At 33.5% G+C, this 22,653-nt stretch overlaps 2 protein-coding genes across 3 annotated transcripts in view; one reads left to right on the top strand and one right to left on the bottom strand.

Annotated features, from left to right (window-relative positions):
* The window catches only part of LOC141558401 (glutathione S-transferase omega-1-like), a 180,212-nt gene that overhangs the window by 79,264 nt on the left and 78,295 nt on the right, over positions 1-22,653 (bottom strand). The gene's annotated exons all lie outside the window — the stretch shown is intronic.
* The window catches only part of LOC141558399 (cilia- and flagella-associated protein 43-like), a 155,419-nt gene that overhangs the window by 56,667 nt on the left and 76,099 nt on the right, over positions 1-22,653 (top strand). The window contains exons 13-19 of one of the 2 annotated variants that reach the window (XM_074295515.1): positions 4,263-4,366; positions 5,078-5,185; positions 6,197-6,369; positions 10,546-10,692; positions 17,646-17,776; positions 18,062-18,209; positions 19,966-20,058. In XM_074295515.1, coding sequence (XP_074151616.1) covers positions 4,263-4,366; positions 5,078-5,185; positions 6,197-6,369; positions 10,546-10,692; positions 17,646-17,776; positions 18,062-18,209; positions 19,966-20,058 — 904 coding nt within the window. Of the gene's footprint in view, positions 1-4,262; positions 4,367-5,044; positions 5,186-6,196; positions 6,370-10,545; positions 10,693-17,645; positions 17,777-18,061; positions 18,210-19,965; positions 20,059-22,653 lie in introns of both variants that reach the window. The other variant, XM_074295514.1, reaches the window with a different exon arrangement.

Genomic DNA, 22,653 nt, shown 5'->3' with positions numbered 1-22,653 from the left:
TTTTATTTGAGAAGAGAAGTAATGGGTAACTAACTGCATTCTGTTATTTCAATATTATTGATGATAAAAATAGGATATGGATAGAACAAAGTACATAGGGACCAATTACAATAATTTCATATAGAGATTTTATTAATTTAAATCAATTGTCATAATGAGGACACCTAAAAAGACTAAAAAACTTTAGCAAATATTTGACTTGTCAAGTGGGCAAATCTGGCTACCAAGGGCAATATTAATATAGAAAGGTAAACTCACTTGTAAAATTTTACAGGATGGCAGAAAATTGAGCAAGATTATCTCAGAAAACATAGAGAAAGAGTGAAATGTAAATGTAAAATCAGTGTAAAGGAATTTATCTTACAGGCATTTAAAAATCAAAATGGGAAAATAGAAGAATGGAAGAGATCTGTCAAGATTTTTGTAATTAACTTTGTAATGTGTAATCATCATATCTTAGATGTAATTAAGAAGAGGTATAATGGAGCTAAAGAGACCATAAAAAGAAAAAGTAGTTGAATTAATCTAATTGTCTACAGAAGAGATTTATGCTGTTGACTTACATGTTTACTTTTCCAGGGCAGGGGCATAAGTGTTATTAAAGTATAGATTTACTCAGGAAGATCTGAGTTCAAAATCTGCCACAGACACTTAATAGCTGTGTGACTCTAAGCAAGTAATTTAACTTCTCAGCTTCAGTTTCCTCATCTATAAAATGGGGATAACAATAGCACCTCTTTTATAGGATTGTTGTAAAGATTAAATGAGAATATATGTGAAGCAAATTTTAAAGTGTCATATAAAAGTTAGACATCTAAGTAAATTTTTCATGAAAATAACAAATGCATTGAGGTCATACTTTCATTCTTTAGAATGAAATGTTCAGGGTTTTATACATGGTATTCCACAGTAGGACAGAACTTTGCCATCACAAAATTGGCTGGAAGTTACGCATAATTAAGGATTCCATTGTTTATTATTTGTTGATTTTTTTTAATTGTTTTAGTAAAGCAAAGTGTTCTCCTTAAAAGGTTCTCTTCCAATAAGATGTCTTTTATGTACCCAATACACAAGGTATCTCAAATATCCTAATCACTCATTTTCTTAACCTATTTACTTCTGATGATCTATTCCTCCATATCTCAGTCATAAACAGATTGTCATACTCGTAATCTTGCCAATACTTACAAATGCACCATTTCTGTGTTCAACCCCTCCCTCTCCCTTCCCTTTTACTTTTTCACCTTTACTTTTCAACCCCACCATGAGGAGTCCCAGGGTACCTCCCCTGCACTTAATCACTCTCTCCTGTTTTCCTCATCTTGCCAACTTGGTGAACCAGTTCAACTCAACCTGTCCTTCTAAGTCTCTTGCTCCCTTGTCATTTCACCGGTGTATCCTGCCAAGCCTCAGCCTTGGATTCCCCTCTTCATTTTCTGTCCTATACATGTGGAAACAAAGGTAAAGAAAACCACATGACCATTATGATTAAAATCACTACAGATTTGTTATACAACTTTAACTAGCCCTGATTGTTTGCTGCTAAGTATGCCTCCCTTATCAATTCACTAGTGCACTATTTACAATGCCTCAAACCTTTTCCTTCCTCCTCAAAGCTCTCATGACTTCCCCTTCTTAGCTGTGATTCTTGCTTCATATTTTACAGAAAAAAATTGAGGCTATTTTCCATGATTTTCTTCTTCTCCTCTTCCTTATTTCATAGCACTCATAGGCCTTCTGCCATTATCTTCTCCTTTGTCCCATCTCATATGAAGAGGTGACCTTACTCCTTATCAAGACTAACCCCTCTACCTGTGCAAGTGATCCTATTCTTTTTCATCTCCTCCAACATATTGCCCCCTGTTCATATATTTTCACTCTCTCCCTGTATGTTGGTTCCTTTCCTTTTTTTTTTTTCCCCCCTGAGGCTGGGGTTAAGTGACTTGCCCAGGGTCACACAGCTAGGAAGTGTTAAGTGTCTGAGACCAGATTTGAACTCAGGTACTCCTGAATTCAAGGCTGGTGCTCTATCCACTGCGCCAGCTAGCTGCCCCTATGTTGGTTCTTACTGCCCACAAACTTGCCCATGTCTTGCCCATGCTCAAAAAACTCTCACTTGATCCTTTTATCTCAGCTACCATCAAACCTCTTCTGCTCTTTTTAGTTAATAACTCCTCAAAAAGGCCGCCATTTTTCCTCACTGTCTTAACCTCTTCCAATATAATTTTCAAAACTCATCATTCCATCAAAACAGTTCTCTCCAAAGTTTCCAGTGATTGCCAAATCCAATAGCCTTTCCCTACTCTTCATTCTCTTTACCCTCTCTGCCGCCTGTGACACTGCAGAGCACCTTCTTCCCCTTGCTACTCTCTTTTCTGTAGATTGAGCCACCATTGTCTCATGGTTCTCCTCCCTACTTATCTAACCTTTCCTCTTCAGTCTCTTTTCCTTGATCCCCATCCAAATCATATTTTAACCATAGATGCTCCCTATAAATTTCTCTTGGGTGCCCTCTTTTCTTCTATATTATTTCTCTTGGTGGATCTCATCAGCTCCTATGAATTACTATCTCTGTGCTGATGATTCTCAAATCTACTTATCCCGCCCTACCCTCTGCTAACCTCTAATCTCACATTTCCACCTGACTTTCAGACATCTCTAACTGGATATCCAGTAGATACATTCAACATGTCCAAAGTGGATCTCATTTTTTCCCCTAACCCTTCTCTCCTTCCAACTTCCCTATTACTGTCTGTCAAGCACGCCCCTATGTGCCCAGACCATCTTCCAGCCCACCCCCACCATTCATTCTATTGCCAAGAGCTGTCATAATTTCATCTTTGCACCATCTCTCAAACACATTCCCTTCTGGGCCACAACCACCCTGCTGGACCATCTCATCCCACCATGTCCGTTGCATCAGCCTGCTTCCTGACTCTCTCCTCCATTCAGCCCTGGTGGTTCTCCTAAGGGGCTGGTCTGGCCACCTCACCTTCTCCTGCACTTCGCAAAATCTCTCAAATAACGCTCGGGAAAAGTAAAATTGACAGACCTTAGCATTGGAAATAATAATATTATGATCTTTCTTGGCACTGTACCCTAAAAACCATGGGACCCTTCCTTCCGACATACAGCTGAACCTTTCACGTGGGTTGTCTTCCTATTAGAATGTGATGCCCTTAGGGGCAAGCTCTGTCTTAGTTTCCTCTTTATATTACTAGAGCTTAACACAGTACTTTGCACATAGAGAGCTCTTAATAAATGCTCCATCATTCTATACATGTGCATGCATGTGTGGGTATATTTAATACAATATTAGATATATACACAAAGATGCTACAAATGGACAATTGTTCCCAGAATTAAACAGGGAATGAAAAAAATTGGGTAGTTTTGACTCTGAAAAATTTTAAACTCTCTTAATTACTCTCAAACTTTTCTCTGAAACAAAGGTCCATTTTTTTTAATACCAGTTTTCCTCCAGTGATATTTTTAATACCAATTTTCTTCTACTATTTCTTCAAATCATGGAAAATTACAATCTCTAAAGCAATGGAGAGTCATGTGATCAGTCAGTCAGTCAATAAACAAATATTTATTATGCATTTACTACGAGCCAAGCTCTGTGCTAAACAAAGGGCAGTGTGAATAGCTTATGATACTTAATAAATAAGAACTACTTAGAAGAAATGAAGTAAATGACATCACCAAAGAAATGTATGGTTGAAAAAATAATAATAATGAGAAAAAGCAATAACTGATGGCAATCTGTGAGCTCCACTGGTATTCTATTGATATCAAAAGCAAATGAGAAATTCTTCCAAAACATTGAGTGGTTACCATGTGGTAGAGTTATGTAAAGACATGGACAAAGAATGGATCGAGCTGCTCAAACTTGGATGCATTGTTCATGTATATAATACATGAACATATTCATGTTAAGAATATCTAAACAAGTAAGATGACAGATCTATTTGAGGATAAGGAAGGACTTCTTAATAAGCAAGAGTCTAAGAGATGTAATGTGACATAGTGTGAAGGATTGAATTGGGAGTCAGAAGACCTTAGTTTAAATTCCCGGTCTGCTACTAATGCCCCCCTGTTATCTGTCACTTTGGGCAAATCACTTAATCTCTCTGGACCTCAGTTTCCTCATTTGTAAAATGGGGAAGTGTTACACTAGATTACCTCTAAGGTTCCTTTCACATATTTTCTTATAATAAGAAAAAAACTACAATATAATTTGATTTATGTTTTTCCAGTTTTGATCAACATGGTGCATTTTTGATCATTGGAACATCTGATAAACATATCTTCTTATTAAGTTCCAAAGCCTCAGAAGCATTCAAAACAATTGGATTTACAGGTAAAATACATACCAAGGTAGTATTTACTAATATAAATATTTTTAGTGTCACTCATACAAAAAGGTCAAAGTTTTAAAAATGAATAAACTATGATTGAGCATAACAACTATGATGCTGAAGTTTATAGCACTTTTCACATATTTATAAATAAAAAAATTTTCAAACACAGAAGTTTTGAGACAAGTTGCCTTCAACAGCCAATGTCTTATTGGCTTCAAATGATAGGTTTTGTCCATTCCTCCTTGAATATGATTATATTAACATTTGATATTTAATGAAGATCTCTACCTCATGTTTTGCTAAACACACATTCTTTATTTTCCCCTACACAAATCATTGAAATTATATTAAACTTCAAGTATAATGGAAATAGAAATAATTTTAGGTCACACAAATGAAAACTTCTTTCATACCCTTTACCAATGTCTTCAAAATGTAAAATGTCAAAAAAAATAAATCTAAAATATTAGAGGCTTGCTAAAAAGATTATGAATAAAATATATACTTTGGATTGTAGAGTTACTAGAAAAATAAAACTCTATTGATTCCACCAGAAGTTTCAAATACATAAATTTAATCAAATATAGCTATAGTGTTAAGTTGTAATTTGAATAAGCAAATTTCTTAAAATGATCTTTTATGACAATTTCTGTGTGTCTACTAATGTCTATTTTCAGTTGTGAGTGGTAACATTTTACAAATATCTACAGTTTATAATTGGGAAACTAACACGATTCAAGTAATGGTCCTTGCTGAATCTTCAGAAAATAAAAGAAGCAAGATAGAAATGTTCACTCTGACTGATAAAGTCTCAACAGGTAATAAAGGATTATTACTAGTTGATTTGTTTAATTATTAAGAAGTACCAAATTATTAAATATTACTATTTTATAGTAAACATACTATTACTTCCTCATGAGCCTTTTTCTTTTCAGTCTATTGAAAAAGTTTGAAGAAATGAAATTACTGCCAAATTATCAGATTCTATGTTATTTTCTTTTTCATAGCTTCAAATGTACTTTAAGAAAGTTCAGTTAGATGCTAGTTATTTTTAATAACAAGGATTTAAGGAAAGTTTCTCCAATAAAAAAATAAATGTTTTTAAAAATAAACTCTCCAAACTGACTTACTGTAAATGTAAAAGAAGTTAATAGGTATAAATAAAACCATATATATTTATAGATGATGTCTATAGTTAGAGTAGTATAAGACAACTTTTATATTTGTTTTTGGTATCTTTATATACCCACAAATTACTTTATTCTACATATCTATTGAATTATTGAGTTTTCTAAATCCCAAGAACATAAATAATCTGACTAATGGTATACAACTTGTTAACCACTAGAATACCTTTTAAAAGAACCAATCTCTATCAATTGGCACAATACAATTTGTTTTGTCCACAAGGAAAATTGAGATAATAAGGTGAATTTTTCTTATTTCAAAGGAAAATTATAATATTTGCTTAGAATTATTTGTATTTAAAGTACATTTAGTTGATAGGAAAAATATACTTCCTTGTCAATTGATGGACTTGGTCCTACTAAAATTAATACTGGAGAAGAAAACAGAATGTACAAATAATTCTAAGAGACTCAGATTTATTTCACCAACTAGTGTTGTTTAAAAGGACTAGAACTTGGGAAGACCTTAAAAGACCAAGCAGTTTTTGTCATCTGATGTGTCTGGTTCTTTTAAGTGTTAACTGACCTTTTTCAGACATTTTTTATTTTTCATAAACAGCACATTATGTAATATCCTTAATGGTTTTAAAAATTAAATTTCAAATATAACAAGTGATTTCTTCTCTTCCCCAAATCTTATAGATGCTGCCAAATATAGTGATGAAAGAGGGAGACTGATAAATGAATTGTTTGCAAGGACTCTGTATGAAATAGATCATCCCTTAAACTCTGCTGTCTTGGATTTTAATTGTGAAAATATAATTGGCTTTTGTAGCCATGTCCCTTATATCTGTATCTATGGAATTCCTCAAAAGGTATTCTTCTGTTACCTTTAACATAGCAAAATATAAATATATAATTTCATTAATAAGAAAGTCAAATAAAATATATGGATTAGGTTATATTTTCTTGGCTCATTTCCAAAAGATTTTAATTGACATATTTTTTGCTGATTTTGGATTCATATTAGCCTCATGTGAAGTTTATCATAAAATAATCCATAAATATGTTAATCAATAATCATTTAGATTTCATAAACACTTGTAAGCAATAGACAAGATTAAGGGTGAACTTGAGATAAGGTTGAATTTGTGGGAAATGAGTAGACTGAAGAACTAGAAAGTTAGTATATTTGAGGGAGCATCAAAATATTTATTGAATTCTCCTAATATGCAGGTTAGAGTTGTGGATATTCTTCTATAAAGAGCTCCTACCAAACCCTATTTACTTGGAAGCATAGTGGTCACTCATTTCTGTGTCCTAAGTATATTATTAAGGCTAAGGCCATGAAAAAGGAGTCACTGGCAATGGGTTATTTCCAGATGTGGCCATACAAAATGAGTGTGTGTGGCCCCTGTGTATTGCACTTGCCCAACTTTCTCTGCAGATTTACAAAGAGCTGTGCCAATGCAAACTCACTGGCTGAGCCTGGAACCCCAGGCTCCCAACCCAATGTGAAGGCTAGAGAACATCTTTCCCCTCTCTGACCTGCAAAAACCCATTCCTTTTTCTCTCTGGACCTATGACTCCCTCATATACTTGTTTGTTTTTCATATTTAAATGTTTCCCTTGGTTTCTAGGGGTTTTTTTTCCTAATAAAGGATCCCTGTTGATTTTTGGGGGTAGGACTAGCACTGGAACCATTTTTCCTTTCTCTTGCCTAAAGGGAATTCCGTAAGAGTTAGTGAGAAGCCCTTTCTCTTCAATATTCATGGAAATTAGAGGGTCTTGGGGGGGGGGGGAGGGCAGGGTGTGGGTAAAGGGATTCTTGTATGCCATGCCATCAAACTTGGCTTATTTGTTTATAGACATATATGTGTGTGTGTGTGTATACATACATATAAATAGTTAAATGATCTTACTCTGGTCAATAAAGAATCTTTGGGAAAAGAGGAGAGCAGTTAGATGGTGCAGCGGTTAGAGCACCAGCCCTGGAGTCAGAAGGATCCGAGTTCAAATTCTGCCTCAGGCACTTGACACTTACTAGCTGTGTGACCCTGTACAAATCACTTAACCCTGGATTGCCTCACCCTCCCCCCCCCAAAAAAAAATCCTATGAGACAGACACTGAACTCATTAAAGGATATAATCACCCAATTAAATAGCAAATTTGAAATTCTGAAAACAAAAGGGGAAATCATTAAAACTTAAATTAAGAAAACTATTAAACTAATAAAAAAACTAAGAATTGGTTTTATGAAAAAAACAACAAAATAGATAAACCTTTAATTAATTTGATTAGGAAAAGGAAAGAAAAAAATCAAATTAGTAATACCAAAAATGAAAAAGGTGAACTTTATACCAACGAAGAGGAAATTAGAGCAATAATTAGGAGCTATTTTGCCCAACTGTTTGCCAATAAATCTGATAATTTAAGTGAAATGCATAAATACTTACTAAAATATAATAGATTGCCCAGATTAACAGAGGAGAAAATAAATTACTTAAATAGTCCCTTTTTAGAAAAAGAAATTTAAGTTAAATTAACATTCTTTAAAAAAAAAAAAAAACTTGTTTTTAAAAAATAATTATTTTCTCTTCCTCCTACCCTCCAACTTGGAATCTTAGAGGAAAAGATAAAACCAAAACCCTTGTAACAAGTATACATAGTAAACTCTATATTGTCCATATCCAAAAATAAAAATAGTATATTTCATTCTGAATTTTGAATCCATCCATTCCCTTTCAGTCCAGAAGTGGATAGCATAGATAAGCATGAGTCTTTCTAATTGTTATTGGCAATTCAATGCATTGTTTAGAGTTAAATGTTCTTAAGGTGTTTATCTTTACAATGTATAAATTATTCTGCTGCTCCTATTCATTTCATTCTACAAGAGTTCTAGTTTTCTTTCTAGGTTTCTCTGAACCCATTCCTTTCATCACTTCTTACTACCAGGAAAGAAGGGGAGGGGAAAGAAGCAGAACTGCCCTGCCCAAGAGATAAGGGATTTTTCACTTTAGAAGGAAAGAGGAAGAGTGGCAGACAGGATGGCACAACAAAACATATTTATGCCTTTATAACTTGTTCCTTCTTATTTTGTTTCACTTTCCTCCTAATTCATTAGTATAGCATTTTAATCCCCAATGTCTTGGATGAATTGCAAAAAAGAAAATATACTTACTTTTGATTCTCTCCGGGGTTTGCTAAAAGCTGCCTTCTCAGTTAGAGAAGGAAAAAAGAAATCCCTTAGGGGAAGGGACTTTAAGATTGTGCCATGTATCCCAAGCTATACGTCTGGTGGAAAGAAAAGGAGAAAGAAAAGCTTCATGATGTTATATATATATATATATATATATATATATATGTATATATGTATACATATACATATATATATATATATACACACATACATACACACACACACACACACATATATATATGGCAGTATGTAGGGATGAGAGCTCTGAATTTGGGATCAAGATCTGGGTTCAAATTCTACTTCAGACACTTACTAGCTGTGTGACCATGGACTAATCATAATCAGAGGATTGTGGGCTTCAGCTTTCTTCATTTGTAAAATGAGGGAGTAGTGGAACTTCATGTCCTCCATGATCCCATCTGGATCTTTTGCTATAATTCCAGGATCTTACAACTAGTCCTTTTTATCAAATATACACAATCATTTTAAGAAATGACTGTGCTAGGCACTGTGCTGGGTGTTATAGATAAAAGGATAAAAGTCAAACAGTCCTTGCCTTGATGGAGTTTACATTCTACTGAGGGGATAAAATAGGCACTATGGGATTGGAGGCAGGAGCTCACTCACATTTGGGGGCAGGTGTACTTAGAGATGGAAAGGATGAAGGGGTGTATTTCAAATATGGGAATGGATGACTATGGCAAAGGTCTCAGGGATCAGGATGGCAAAGAGTTAAGAGACAGAGAGTATCACAGTAGATAACTTTTGGGGGCAAATTCCATTAGGAACATAAGTAAAATTGTAATCTAAGTTTGTCTTTACTGATGTTTCTCCTCCCTTTCATTGATCTCCTACATTCCCCTCCCCCCTCTTTCCTATACTCCCAGATCTTCTCCAGCTGCCCAAAGCTTTTAACTGGTGGGATCAATTCAGTCCTATCATCCTCAAAAATGTCTCCAATCATACTCTTTCTCTCCACCCCCTCCCTTCCAAAACAAAAAAAGCTCAGAAAAACCCAAACCACCTTATGCTCTATATTGTGGATCTCAAGAAATTGGGAAGAGAATAGGAGGAGAGACAGCTCAAAGTGGCACGTTGAAGAAAATATATGTACCTTTGTAAATTACCAGTTACTGTTGGAGATAAACATGTATGACTTAAAAGAGATAATTATTAAGACAAATGCATTTGTAATTACTGAAATGTTTAGGAGATTTTCTCCTTTTTAACTAGGTACCTACAACCAAAACAAGCTCCTCTCCCACATACTGGGGAGGCTTCTGAAACTTTGCTGTCTACACTTTAGATATTAAAGCTGAAATCTCATTTTCACCAAAATTTAATTTTATAACTTGGCTTATATTAATAGAATCTGCAAAAACACCTACATCCTTATTTTAAGAATTCACTAGATGATCTGTTTTGTGGTCATTTTGAATTCGTTTTTTTGGTTCTGTCGGCAAATGTTTAAATTCATGAAGAGCTATTTGAATCAGTCTTCATTTTCTGTCTTCAGTCCTTGTAGTTAGGATAAAGTGGAGGAGAATTCTTATGGTATCAATCTACTCCTATCATCCTCAGATGATAGAATCTGCCACAAACAGAAAATAAAAAACTGCTTTTGTTGGGAAAATTCCGGTCATTAAGAAGAATCAAATATTTAAGAAATAAGATGAAAATAATGTTATTTTAAAAAGGGACAAAACCCCTTAGGCTACATAACCACATGTACCCATTTATTTTCTATCATAATAATATGATTACCAATACAATGTTGCTTTTTTCTTATTAGAAATAAAAATTACTTTCATAACCTTGAATACAGTTTGATATTTTCTTCTTGGTTTACAGGATAGCAAAAAAAAAGTTCTCAAGCCAGAGGTCAAAATTCCAAGTAAACATTATGGAACTGGAATGCTGTATTTGTCATATCATGGCCAATGGCTGGCATCAACAGCCAAAGATGGAATACTGACCATCCGTGAGAGCAGTAATTTGGTAAATGCTTTTATCAATATGAAGCCCTCAAAGGCACTATGGGAAGTAGGAATGGATTTAAACTAAGAAATATATCCTTAAGAAGTTTGGAAAGGGGAAAAAAATGATTTTTATAACCTCCAAGTCTTTGACTTGTACTTTTTAACTTTATTGATGCTTTTATATTCTGAAATATATTGAATCTTTTTAAAATATAATTTTCTTGATATTCTTTTTTTATCACCATAGTGTCCCATGCATCTTTCCTTCTTTCCCTCCTGGAAAGCCATTCCATCTGATAATATTTTTTGGAGAAAAAAAGAAAAAAAGTCAGCACAATTGATACAATGGAAATATCCAAAAACATGTTTGGGAGTGTTTTCTCATATCTCTTCATTTGAGCCCTGCTCTACAATTCTATTACATTTACTTTTGATTTTTTGATGACATTCTTTTCATTTACATTATTGTAATTACTGTGTGTACAGTTTTTTTGTTCTGCTTACTTCATTCTGTATCAGTTCATGTAGATTTTTCCATACTTCTCTGTATTTATTGCACACATTATTTCTTACAGCATAGGAATCATACATTACATCTATATGCTACGATTTGTTTGGCCATTCCCAAATTTATGGGCATCTACTTTATGTCATTTATTCAATTTTATCTATCTCAAAAAGAACTAGCATAAATGTTTTAGAGAGTAGAAGGACTGGGTTTTTTCCTAAACAATGACTTTCTTGAGACATAAACTAAGTAATAGAGTCTCTAGTTGAAAGGTTATGGACACTTTAGTAACTTTATTTGTATAATTTCAAATTGCTTTCCAAAATCGTTCAGTTCTTTTAAAATTATTCATATCAAATAACAATGGCTATTCATTATATGTGTGTATGTGTGAATGTGTTTACATATGTACAATGTGTATATCTTAGGTATTAAGGTTTTAATAGAGAAATTTGACAAAAGATTTTTCCCCATTTGACCCTTTCTCCTCTTATTATAAAGTAATGTTGTCTGTGCAGAAGCTTTTTAGTCTGAAGGCTTCTCTTTTGCTGTGTAAACAATATTATGTTTCTTCAATAACTTTTAAAAAGTAATAAATTTTTTAAAGAAAAAACTTCCGATAGATGTCCCTGTATTCATTGGCTCGCTCTTTTCTCCTCACCTCACCCAATACCCTCATCTCATTTGATTTTCCCCCTTCTTCTCCTCTTGCACTAGTCCTTTTTTTTAAGTCTTAAATTTTCTTGTTTGTTTTTTGCATTTATTTCCAAAAAGGATTTCTCTCTCTTCATCTCTATATTCTTCATGCTTTTAAAGCTTCCAAGGTATCCATTGATCTATCCTAGGTCCCCTCTTAAGGTGATTTCTGCCATTCTTATAGAATTCATACCCATAGACTTCTTTTCCATTTTTCTTCATTTCCAGAATATCAATTATTATTATAATGATACAGCTAACATTCATATAGCTTTTACTTTGTGCCTAGACACTGTGCTAAGTGCTTTACAATTATCTCCTTTTATTCCCACAACTTTGGTATTATTAGGTGTTATTAGACCCATTTTAGAGATTTAAAAAACCTGAGGAAAACAGAGATTAAGGTTATGTGACTTGCCCAAAGAAGCACAACAAATGAAGTCATATTTGAATGCAAGTCTTTGACTCCAAACTTGGCACTCTCCATAGTAGAGTTCCCTTCCATGTTCCTGATTATGCAACCCACCATTAATTTATTCCCTCTCTTTTTGATCTTCCCCACCATATTTGCCTAGAAATGTCCTTGTGTCCATGCTCTTCCCCTCACACAAGTGCCAAATGCCCCAGATTTTCTTTTCTTTTTTTTATATAGCTTTTTATTTACATGGGTAATTTTTCAGCATTGACAATTGGAAAACCTTTTATTCCAACTTTTCCCCTCCTTCCCCCCACCTCCTGCCCCAGATGGCAGCTTGACCAATACATGTAAAATATCTTAAAGTATAAGTTAAATACAATATATGTATACATGTCCAAACAGTTGTTTTGTTGTACAAAAAGAATCGGACTTTGAAATAATGTACAATTAGCCTGTGAAGGAAATCAAAAATGCAGGCAGACAAAAATAGAGTTGCCCCAGATTTTCTGACTGCATATTCTCCTGGAGAAGTGGAATTTTCAATCCCAACTTTCTCTCTCTTCACTGCTCATCTCTCTTCACTTATAAGAATAGTCACCCCCTCCACAGTAAGTACTCCTTCTTTTCCCCTTTTTTTCAAACTTTCTCTTCTTCTATATTCCTGTAGGTTCTTCTCCTTCTGAGACCACAAAGGTCACCTTCCTCTGATTGCTGGCCCTTGATGATCCTAGGGCATCTCTCCTCTCCACCTCTGCCCTCTCTCTGCCCCTTTTCATGTTCTTTCCGTTCACCCTTCACTGTTAACTCTACCAGGTTTCTACCTTCACCTATCTCGTGTCCCAGTAAGAAGTGTTTTACTGATCTCTATTGTCATTTTGTTGTTATAGCTGTCCTTTCTTGATGTATTTATTCACTTCTTCTGCGTTTCTGTGGTTTGGGGCGTCAAATAGGCAAAAAAAAAAAAAAAAAAAAAAAAAAACCTCTTCAATTCTGATTTTCTTTCTAAAAATGTCTCCAACTATTTATTATTGAAATCCATCTTTTATCCTACACAATTAAGCTCATGTTTACAAAATAAATCATTCTGAACTGCATCCTGAACTTCATTGTTCTTTGGAATTAATTTATTTCTTCTATTCTATTTCTTCCTCCTTGTTCTAGTGAGTGCAGAATAGTTTTTTGTTATTGTGGTATCCATTCATTTATATTTGAAGATCTTTCTCCTAATAGCTTGCAAAACTTATTTTAGTTGAATTGATAAATTCAAACATTATATCTTTTGGAATTCTAAGTCTTGAGTTTTTGTTATGAAGGTGATTTGTGAATTCTTTTGATTGGAATTTTATTTTATTTATTTATTTTTTAGAAATTCTGGGCTGTTCTCATCTATTGTTTTCTTCTTGATGTAAAGATTTTTTATCCAATTGTATTCTTCTGGATGACTTATAATCTTTAAGTTGTTCTACGCATCCTGACTTAGAGATATGTTTTGTTTGCATAATACCAAATTTTTAAAATTTTATTTAGTCAGTAGCTTTGATTTCCTTATAACTGCCTATATCTGACTATGATCTGAGATATATGTCCATTCTGTTTCACTGATTCACTTTTCTATTTCTTAACCAGTAGCAGATCTGATACTGCCAAATCTCTCCTTCCTTTAAATTTTTTCATTAATTCCTTTGATATTCTTGACCTTTTGTTCTTCCAAATGCATTCTGTTATTACTTTTTCTAGTTCAATAAAATGATTTTTTTTTGGTAATTTAAATGGGATGATATTGAATAAGTAGATTATTGTAAGTAGAATTGTCATTTTTAAGGGCAAAACATTTTTTAATATTTTTTTTACCATATCAGCTCTGCACACTTATGAACAATTAACATTTCTCCAACTATTTAAATCTGACTTTATTTGTATAAAAATGTTTTATAACTATGATTGTGTTGTTTCTGGATTTATTTTGGTAAGTATACTACTAGGTATTTTATGCTGTCTACAATTATTTTAAATGAGTTATCTCTTAACTATCTCTTCTTGCAGAGTTTTGTTGGTGATTTATAGAACTGCTTATAATTTACATAGGTTTATTTTATATCTTGCTTCGCTAAAATTATTGTTTCAATTAGCGTTTCAATTATGTTTTAGGCAAGCATATCATTATATTGTCTGCAAAAAGAGCTAATTTTATTGCCTCATTGCCCATTCTGATTCCTTCGATTTCTTTTTCTTCTATTATTGTTATTCCTAGCATTTCTAATACAATATTGAACACTATTGCTGATAATAGGCATCCTTGTTTCACTCCAATCTTACTGGGAAGACTTCTAGCTTATCCCTATTACAAATAATGCTTGTCAAAAGTTTTAGGTAGATGCTTCTTACCACATTAAGGAAAAATCATATGTATACCTATTTTTAAAGTGTTTTTAATAATAATGCACATGATTATATAATTTTTGTTAATTTTCTTATTGATATAATCAATTACATTAGTAGTTTTCCTTACGTTAAACCTGTATTATTGGTATAAATCCCACTTGGCTACAATATATAACCTTTGTGATACACTATTGTACTCCCTATAGCTAGTATATGACATAAGGATTTTTATATCCATATTCATAAGTGAAATTTGTCTATAATACTACTGATTTGGTTTTCTTTTCTTTTTTAAAAAATCATATTGACCAATGGCTTGCATCTTTTATTATATTTTTCATAAAGTTAACTTACAGTTTTATTTATCAATTCAATAGTTTTCTGACAGTCAATTTTATCCATCTCACCTTTAATTTTTAGGATTTCTAATTTGGTGTTTAATTGGGGATTTTAAATTTTTTCTATTTTTTAAAAATTTCATGTCTAATTTATTGATCTGCTCTTTCTCTACTTTATTGATATGAGCATTCAAATTTTCCTTTGAATATTGCTTTTGCTGCATCCCATAGATTTTGGTATGTGATCTCATTAACATCATTTTCTTTTAAAATTATTTACTGTTTCTATGACTTGTTTAACCCATTCACTCTTTAAGATTAATTCCAATTAATTTTTAGTTTGTGTTTTTATGGTCCCTTCTTAAACATAATTTTTACTTCATTATTGTCAGATTAATTATTCATTTAATATTTCTGCTTTTCTGGTCAATTTTTAAAAAGGTACTGCATATCTTCTTTTAATATTTTTGTCTTTTGCTTCATTTTCTCTTATTCAGTTCTATAGTTTCTTTAGTGAGGCTTGTCATTGTAGATTTAAGTTTTTCTTATTTTTGTTGTACAGAATAAAAATTCTACCCTTAGTTCTCTTTTAAACCATGTAGGAATAGCATGTGTGAGTCCATGTTCTCTTCAAATTCAATAGTTTTCTGTTTCACCAAGTGATGGTTCATTTCCTTTATTTTTCAATATTTATTCATAGATTTCCCAATTTGTTTACTGCATCTGGGAGCCATATTTCCTTCTTGTTAGTGTTTTTCCTATTGGTTTATCTGTTTATCTTCAAGGTCTTTGAGATTTCTTCTTCCTGGGAATTTTGGTACTTTCAATCTTTTTTTTTTCCTCCCTTATTTTTTTGTCATTTATTTCTTGACTCCTTCCCCTCTTATCATGGTTCCTTTAGGGGCTGGATCTCTGCCACAACTCACTCTGGGTGGTGAGAAGTGTCCCCATCTGGATTCAGTGCTGTTTCCATAGGTATGACAGAGTGCTACACAGCTCTCCATATGCACCCTGTCTTGTCTTCTCCCACTCCCTGTTTCTCAGTTTTGTTCTCTAATCAAGAGAAGTTGTTCAGACCCTATTTTCCCTGATATTGGCAGAATAGGCTTTCCCTGGCACTGTGCTTCTGGCTTGTAGCCCCCCTGAAAGGCTTTTGTTTCTGAAGGGCTATGGCAAAGCTGGCTGTTGAGGCTCAAGTAAACTTCCTCAGCCCAGAGCTAGAATCTCTATGACACTGGAAAAAGGACAAAGTGTAAGAATGGGTTTTTATACAAGACTGTGTCATCTCCTTGGGTCTGCTAGAGCAGCTTTGCTAATAACATAATGGGAAGATGGGGAAGTGTGTTAGAGATGCTCAAGATCAGTTAGTGCTAAACTAAAAATTAAATGGAAACTTAATAACCTAATCTTAAAGAGTGAGTGGGTTAAAGAACAAGTCATAGAAACAATAAACTATTTTAAAGAGAATAATGATGATGAGATCACATACCAATAGTCATTTATTATTTTTGGTGGGGTTTTTTAACCTTTTTTTAGATTCTGAGTATCCTAGACCATGGAAATAACTGAAGATAACTTTCTTTTTTGCTGCATAATTTCTTTTGAGAAGTTTAAGAGGTCATGATGATTGGGAAAAATGTCTAGTTTGACATCTTGTTGCTCACATAACCTGAAAATCTCTGAGTCCTTTATTATTTTCTTCAAGTCAGGCACTTCTTCTAATATATCTCAAAAGTTTTAACCTGGGGATCTCAGAATTATTACCCAAATACTAGAATCCCCAGAATGAGAAAAGAATAATCTGTAATAGTATTCCATTCCCTGCTTAGGAATTTTACTTTTGACAAATTCCTTTGTCACTAGGGTAATTGCAGTGGAAGTGGAAAGGAACATGATGTCTATAGGAGACATTTGAGAACAGAATGGATTAGATGATTGAGTGAAATCAGAGACGGTCTCAAGATTACAAACTGAGATGATTATGGGGATGATTATGTCTTACATAAATGAAGAAGCCACATGGAGGAGCAAAAGACTAAAGTGGATATTATTGGTCAGAAGTATTCAGAAATGTGGGACTTGGTGCTCCAAGAGTGGATAGGGATAGAAATAAAAACTTGAGAGGCTTCTGTATAGTGGTCATAACTGAAGCCAAAGAGTAGATAAAATTACTGAGTGACCCCAGTATATAGAGGGAAAAGAAGAGAGCCATGAAAAATTAATTAGTAGCAGAAGCAAGATTTAAACCTGATTCTCGTGATTTCAAGACCATTATTATTTCCACTTTTTGGAATTATTTTTGCAATAGAAATATAGCTTGGCAAATAAAACACTGAATTGGGAAACAAGGAGTCCCGACTGTAAGTCCTTATTTATTAACAAATATAGCATAACTTTGAACTAGTCACTTAAATTTCTACATGCTTCTCTTTTTTCTATATATGCATTAAAGTACAGGTTTTCTAGAACCTACATTTGACTTGTTTAGTAATAATAATTTCTTTATTAAATGTTAATCATTTATTATGTTAATAATAGCTGCTTTATTTCAAAATAAAAGCAAGTATGGTCAGATTTAGTAAAACAGAGCAACCTCTATGCTTCTTTCATGTTGTTTCTTAACTATTCAGGAACCATTTGCTCAAATACAGTGCCACTCTTACCAGGAAAATGGAATTCAATCAATGATATTTTCATTAGATGGACAATCTATACTACTGAATGGTCAAGAAGATGGTGCCCTTGTTTGCCTGAAATGGAAGTAAGTACAAGCTGAGAATATATCATTTGTACAATATTTAACTTTCATTGAAATAAAGCAGAAAAGGATATAGAATATTTTTGTTATTTTGTCAATATGATAACATTAAATTGTAAATAATATTTTATAATTTACATAAAAATTGAAGTAAAGCAATGGAAAATTATTTAAATATTTTAATTCATTAGAAAATTTGATTTAAGAGAAAATGTATAAAAGATAAACTGCTTTTGACATCATTTTATAATACATATGTATTATTTTTCATTCTATTTCAATCCACAGGAGAATAGAAGGACTTTTCATTCACAACATTAATGAATATTTTCAGAAAATTGTTACAATTTTGAATAAGAACCTTTTAGAACAAAATATTTCTTTATACCACATGCAAGATGTCCAGCTCTTTTTGGATTCACTTCCTGAAGATTCAGTTGAGTTTCTACATAACTTTTAAAAAAAATAAAAATCTCACAATCCTATAATAATCCATTTTTAGTAATGTTATTTAACTATGATTTTGAGTTCCTTTTCTTAACTATGTTGTAACTTTAATTTATGATGTAATGATTTACAAAGATATAAGATCATTCTTGTACCTATTGAGATGATGTGGTGTTTTTTGTTTTTGTTTTTGTTTTTGCTGAGGCAATGGAGATTAAGTGATTTGCCTAAGGTCACATAGCTAAGAAGAGTTAAGTGTCTGAGATCAGATTTGAACTCAGGTCCTCCTGACTTCAGGGCTTGTCCTCTATCCACTGTGCTACCTAGCTGAAAAAGTATATGAATATAGGATTTAAAATATTTCTTCATGTAAACTACAGGCATTACTTTGGAAGAACATGGCCAGAAGCCAACCAGAATTGAGTTGAGAACATGATTGTTTGCTTCTAATTTTATATAAAAATATAATTTTAACATTTATTTTATATGTTATATATATTTTATATTTATATATAAAAATAATTTTATATTAAAAAATCTCTCTTCTTTAGATGGTAAAGTAGTAAGAAATATTTAAAGCTTTAATTGTAGCTTATGGCATAGAGCTTATGCAAAGTTAAAGTATTATTTTTGTTTCTTCAACTCTTTTAACTCCTAAATCTAGAGAATATAGGACAGAATGACCATCATCAAAAGCATATATTAGATTGCCCATTATACATAGCATTATGGCCCTTACTTGTAGTGGTAGCGTGGCCTTGGAAAGGCTATTTAATATCCTTCTGGGCTTCAGTTTCCTCATCTTTGAAATGAGAAGATTAGACTACAGGGATCTGAAGACCCTTCTATCCATAATTCTATGATCTTATGATTAGAGCTATCCAAAAAAGTTGTTACCCTTTATGAATCTATAATCTATTCATGATGTACAAATAAATAAATAGTTAAGTTAAATATAACATTATTTTTAAGTTAAATATAACATTATGTGTGGCCAAAATGTTAATTGGGTTTTATGGACTTATTGGAAATTTACTCAAAGGAATTTTATATTAAGAGACAATCTATAAGGGTCCTTTAAATGGGCGACCACACCGCAACAGGAGATTTGAGTGGCCCATAAGTATTCTCTGTGAGTAAAGGACCGCTCCTTGGGCGGGATCCTGGCCATATTGAGATAGCTTTGTAATGGGTGACAGCTCTCCTGCTGATTGGCTGTATGTATGACCTCATAGGCCCTCTTAAGCCCACTGCAGGAAGCACATCACTCTTCCAAGTGGATGGATAGCTGAGAGAGGTAAGGAGTTTGATAGTGAACATTTGGGTCTTCAGACCAGGTGTTCACTAGGGAGTTAACAAGTCAGGATATTAAGTCAGGGCATTATGTGAGTACATAAATAAAGCCTTTAAGTTTACAGGGGGCTGTTCTTGAATATGCTATCAGTTATTAAACTATGATTCAAAAAATCATGGCCAGAGACCATGAGGCCTTTGAATGCCTCAGAGGAGGTGAGAACAATGCAAAGGTCAGTACCAAAGGTACTCTGAGGGCCTAGGAATCAGGAGAGACTGGTAGTAGTAACTGCTAGGAGAGCATGTTATAACAATCGAATTATTGACTGTCTCTAAAATAATCAGATAAAGTTTACAGAGCAGGGTTCTAGGGTAATTCTTAAATATTGGGATAGGGAGTTTGATGGACCAGAGAATTTAGTTTAATACAAATATTTATCCTTTCTTCTCAGACATATTTCAAAAAGGAGGCATCTTCCAAAGCTGATTCTAAAGACAGAATTTATGAAGGTGAAATTAGCTGGTTACAACGGAAAAACCAAGAGGTGTGTACATATATAAATATATTATAGAAGATGTATAAGTTTTATATTTAGTGCCAAGAAATCAAGACAAAGAATTTATGTATCCTAGACAAAGTTTCAAAATTGTATCTCCTATGTAACACTAAGAACATTGAGTCTTTATTATTTGATAGTCTTCCTCTCCTGTAATGAAACTTGAAAAATTTTAGTATTCATGTTAATGTCTCCTTCCAAGTTATCAGCCTTCTCAATTAAAATCCATATTTTGGATTTCATCATCATCTATAATTGTCACCTCTATGACCTTGAATTCTGCAATCTCCTTCTTTGTTCAGTCTCCTTTTCTTTTCTCTCGAGTTCTGCCTTATTTCTCCTCTATCTTTATCCTAATTGTTACTTACAATGTATACCTTTCTTCTCTTCTAATCCATTATCACTTCACTTCCTTCCTTTCAATATTTTGATCCTATAGATGATCAGTTTAACTATATACCTTCCTCAGTCCTGGTAAACCTTGCATTCTGCAAGTCAAGTGAACAAAGTGACTTATATTTGCTAAGCACTCATACTAAAGCCTAGAAATACAAAGAAAAGATTTTTTTAAAAAAAATCCCTATCCTCCAACTCTGAGATATCACTACACACCTGTCAGATTGGCTAGAATGACAGGGAAAGGTAATGCAGAATGTTGGAGGGGATGTGGGAAAACAGGGACACTGATATATTGTTGGTAAGACTGCGAATACATCCAGCTATTCTGGAGAGCAATTTGGAATTATGCTCAAAAAGTTATCAAACTGTGCATATCCTTTGATCCAGCAGCATTGCTACTGGGTTTGTATCCCCAAGAGATCTTAAAGAAGGGAAAGGGACCTGTATGTGCAAGAATATTTGTGGCAGTCCTCTTTGTGGTGGCCAGAAACTGGAAAGTACGTGGATGTCCATTAATTGGAGATTGGCTGAAAAAATTGTGGTATATGAATAATATGGAATATTATTGTTCTGTAAGAAATGACCAACAGGATGATTTCAGAAAGGCCTGGAGAGACTTACATGAACTGATGCTGAGTGAAATGAGCAGGAGTTATATACCTCAACAACAATACTGTATGATGATCAGTTCTGATGAATGTGGCCCTCTCCAACAATGAGATAAACCAAATTAATTCCAATAGAGCAGTAATGAACTGAGCCATCTACACTCAGAAAAAGAATTCTGGGAGATGACTATGAACCACTACATAGAATTTCCAATCCCTCTAAGTTTGTCTGCCTGCATTTTGGATTTCCTTCACTGGCTACTTGTAACTATTTCAAAGTCCGATTCTTTTTGTTCAGCAAAACAACTGTTTGGACATGTATACATATATTGTATTTAATTTATACTCTAACATATTTAACATGTATTGGTCAACCTGCCATCTGGGGGGGAGGGGAAAGAGGGGAAAAATTGGAACAAATGGTTTGGCAATTGTCATTGTTGTAAAATTACCCATGCAAATATCTGGTAAATAAAAACTATTAGATATGAAAAAAAAAAAATCCCTGTCCTCCAAACCAGACTAATGAGTTGTCAGACAAGTAGAAAAAGAACCAGGAAAGACTACTGTCCTAAAAACCTGAACAAGATAACATCAAAAAGAAGATGTTGATTGTCAGTTAAGGCTGAAGAGAGGCAAGAAATATGAAGATTGAGGAAAAGCCGTTATATTAGACAGAAAGACCAATGGAAACTTTGTAGAGAACAATTTCAATTGAATGTCGAAATGGGAAACCAGAACTGCATAGAATTATGGAAAATGGAAGAAAAGGAAAAAGGAAGTAGAAGTACTGATAATAGATTGTCTCCTCCAACTCACCCATGACTATCCTCAAATTATGCTCACTTAATACACCCATACCTACCAGCTCTTGTCCTACAAACTTTCCTCACAAGAGTAATCAGAAATATAGACATTTGTGGGGAATGAATGAACCAATTGGGTGTTTTCTGAGAAGTGGGAGATTTGGGTGAGAAAGAAGAAATCATCAAAAGCTTCACCTCATGTTTCATTGAAAATTGAAGCCCTTTACTCAGAGCTATCTCTTAGCACCTCCTCATTTCATGTCATTCAGACACATTCCAATACTATAACCTTCTACACCCATTTCACATTAGGAAATGTTCCTTCCCCTTCCCAATGCAAACCTATCTATATGTACAATTGTTCCTATTTCATCCTGCCTTCTCAAGCAGACTGTACCCTTTATATATCATCCCTAATTTCTCACTAATCTTCTAATTCTCCCTATATAATTGATGATGTTGTGTATGAATGAGATCCCTTCTGCTCCGAGATGCAGTTTCAGAAGCAAAACAACTCTCGCTAACCCCAAAGTCTGTGGCCAAAAATAGGTGGTTTTATTTTTCTCTAAGAGGCTTTCCCTTAGCAGGCATATTTCTTAATGAAGAAATTTTGCAAAGAATGAGCTGGCAAAAATCTATTTTATGAGCAAATCTGGGGGCAATTTGAACTGATTATCAGACTGGATCTCCCAACTGAATGAAAATAGAGTTCCCTGAATGAGGATGCTACTTTCCAAAAGATCAATGGGAGTTGATTTGCACTTGAATGA

The sequence above is a fragment of the Sminthopsis crassicaudata genome, chromosome 2, assembly GCF_048593235.1.
Source record: "Sminthopsis crassicaudata isolate SCR6 chromosome 2, ASM4859323v1, whole genome shotgun sequence".
Lineage (NCBI taxonomy): Eukaryota > Metazoa > Chordata > Mammalia > Dasyuromorphia > Dasyuridae > Sminthopsis > Sminthopsis crassicaudata.
This window is presented reverse-complemented; position numbering and strand designations above follow the sequence as displayed.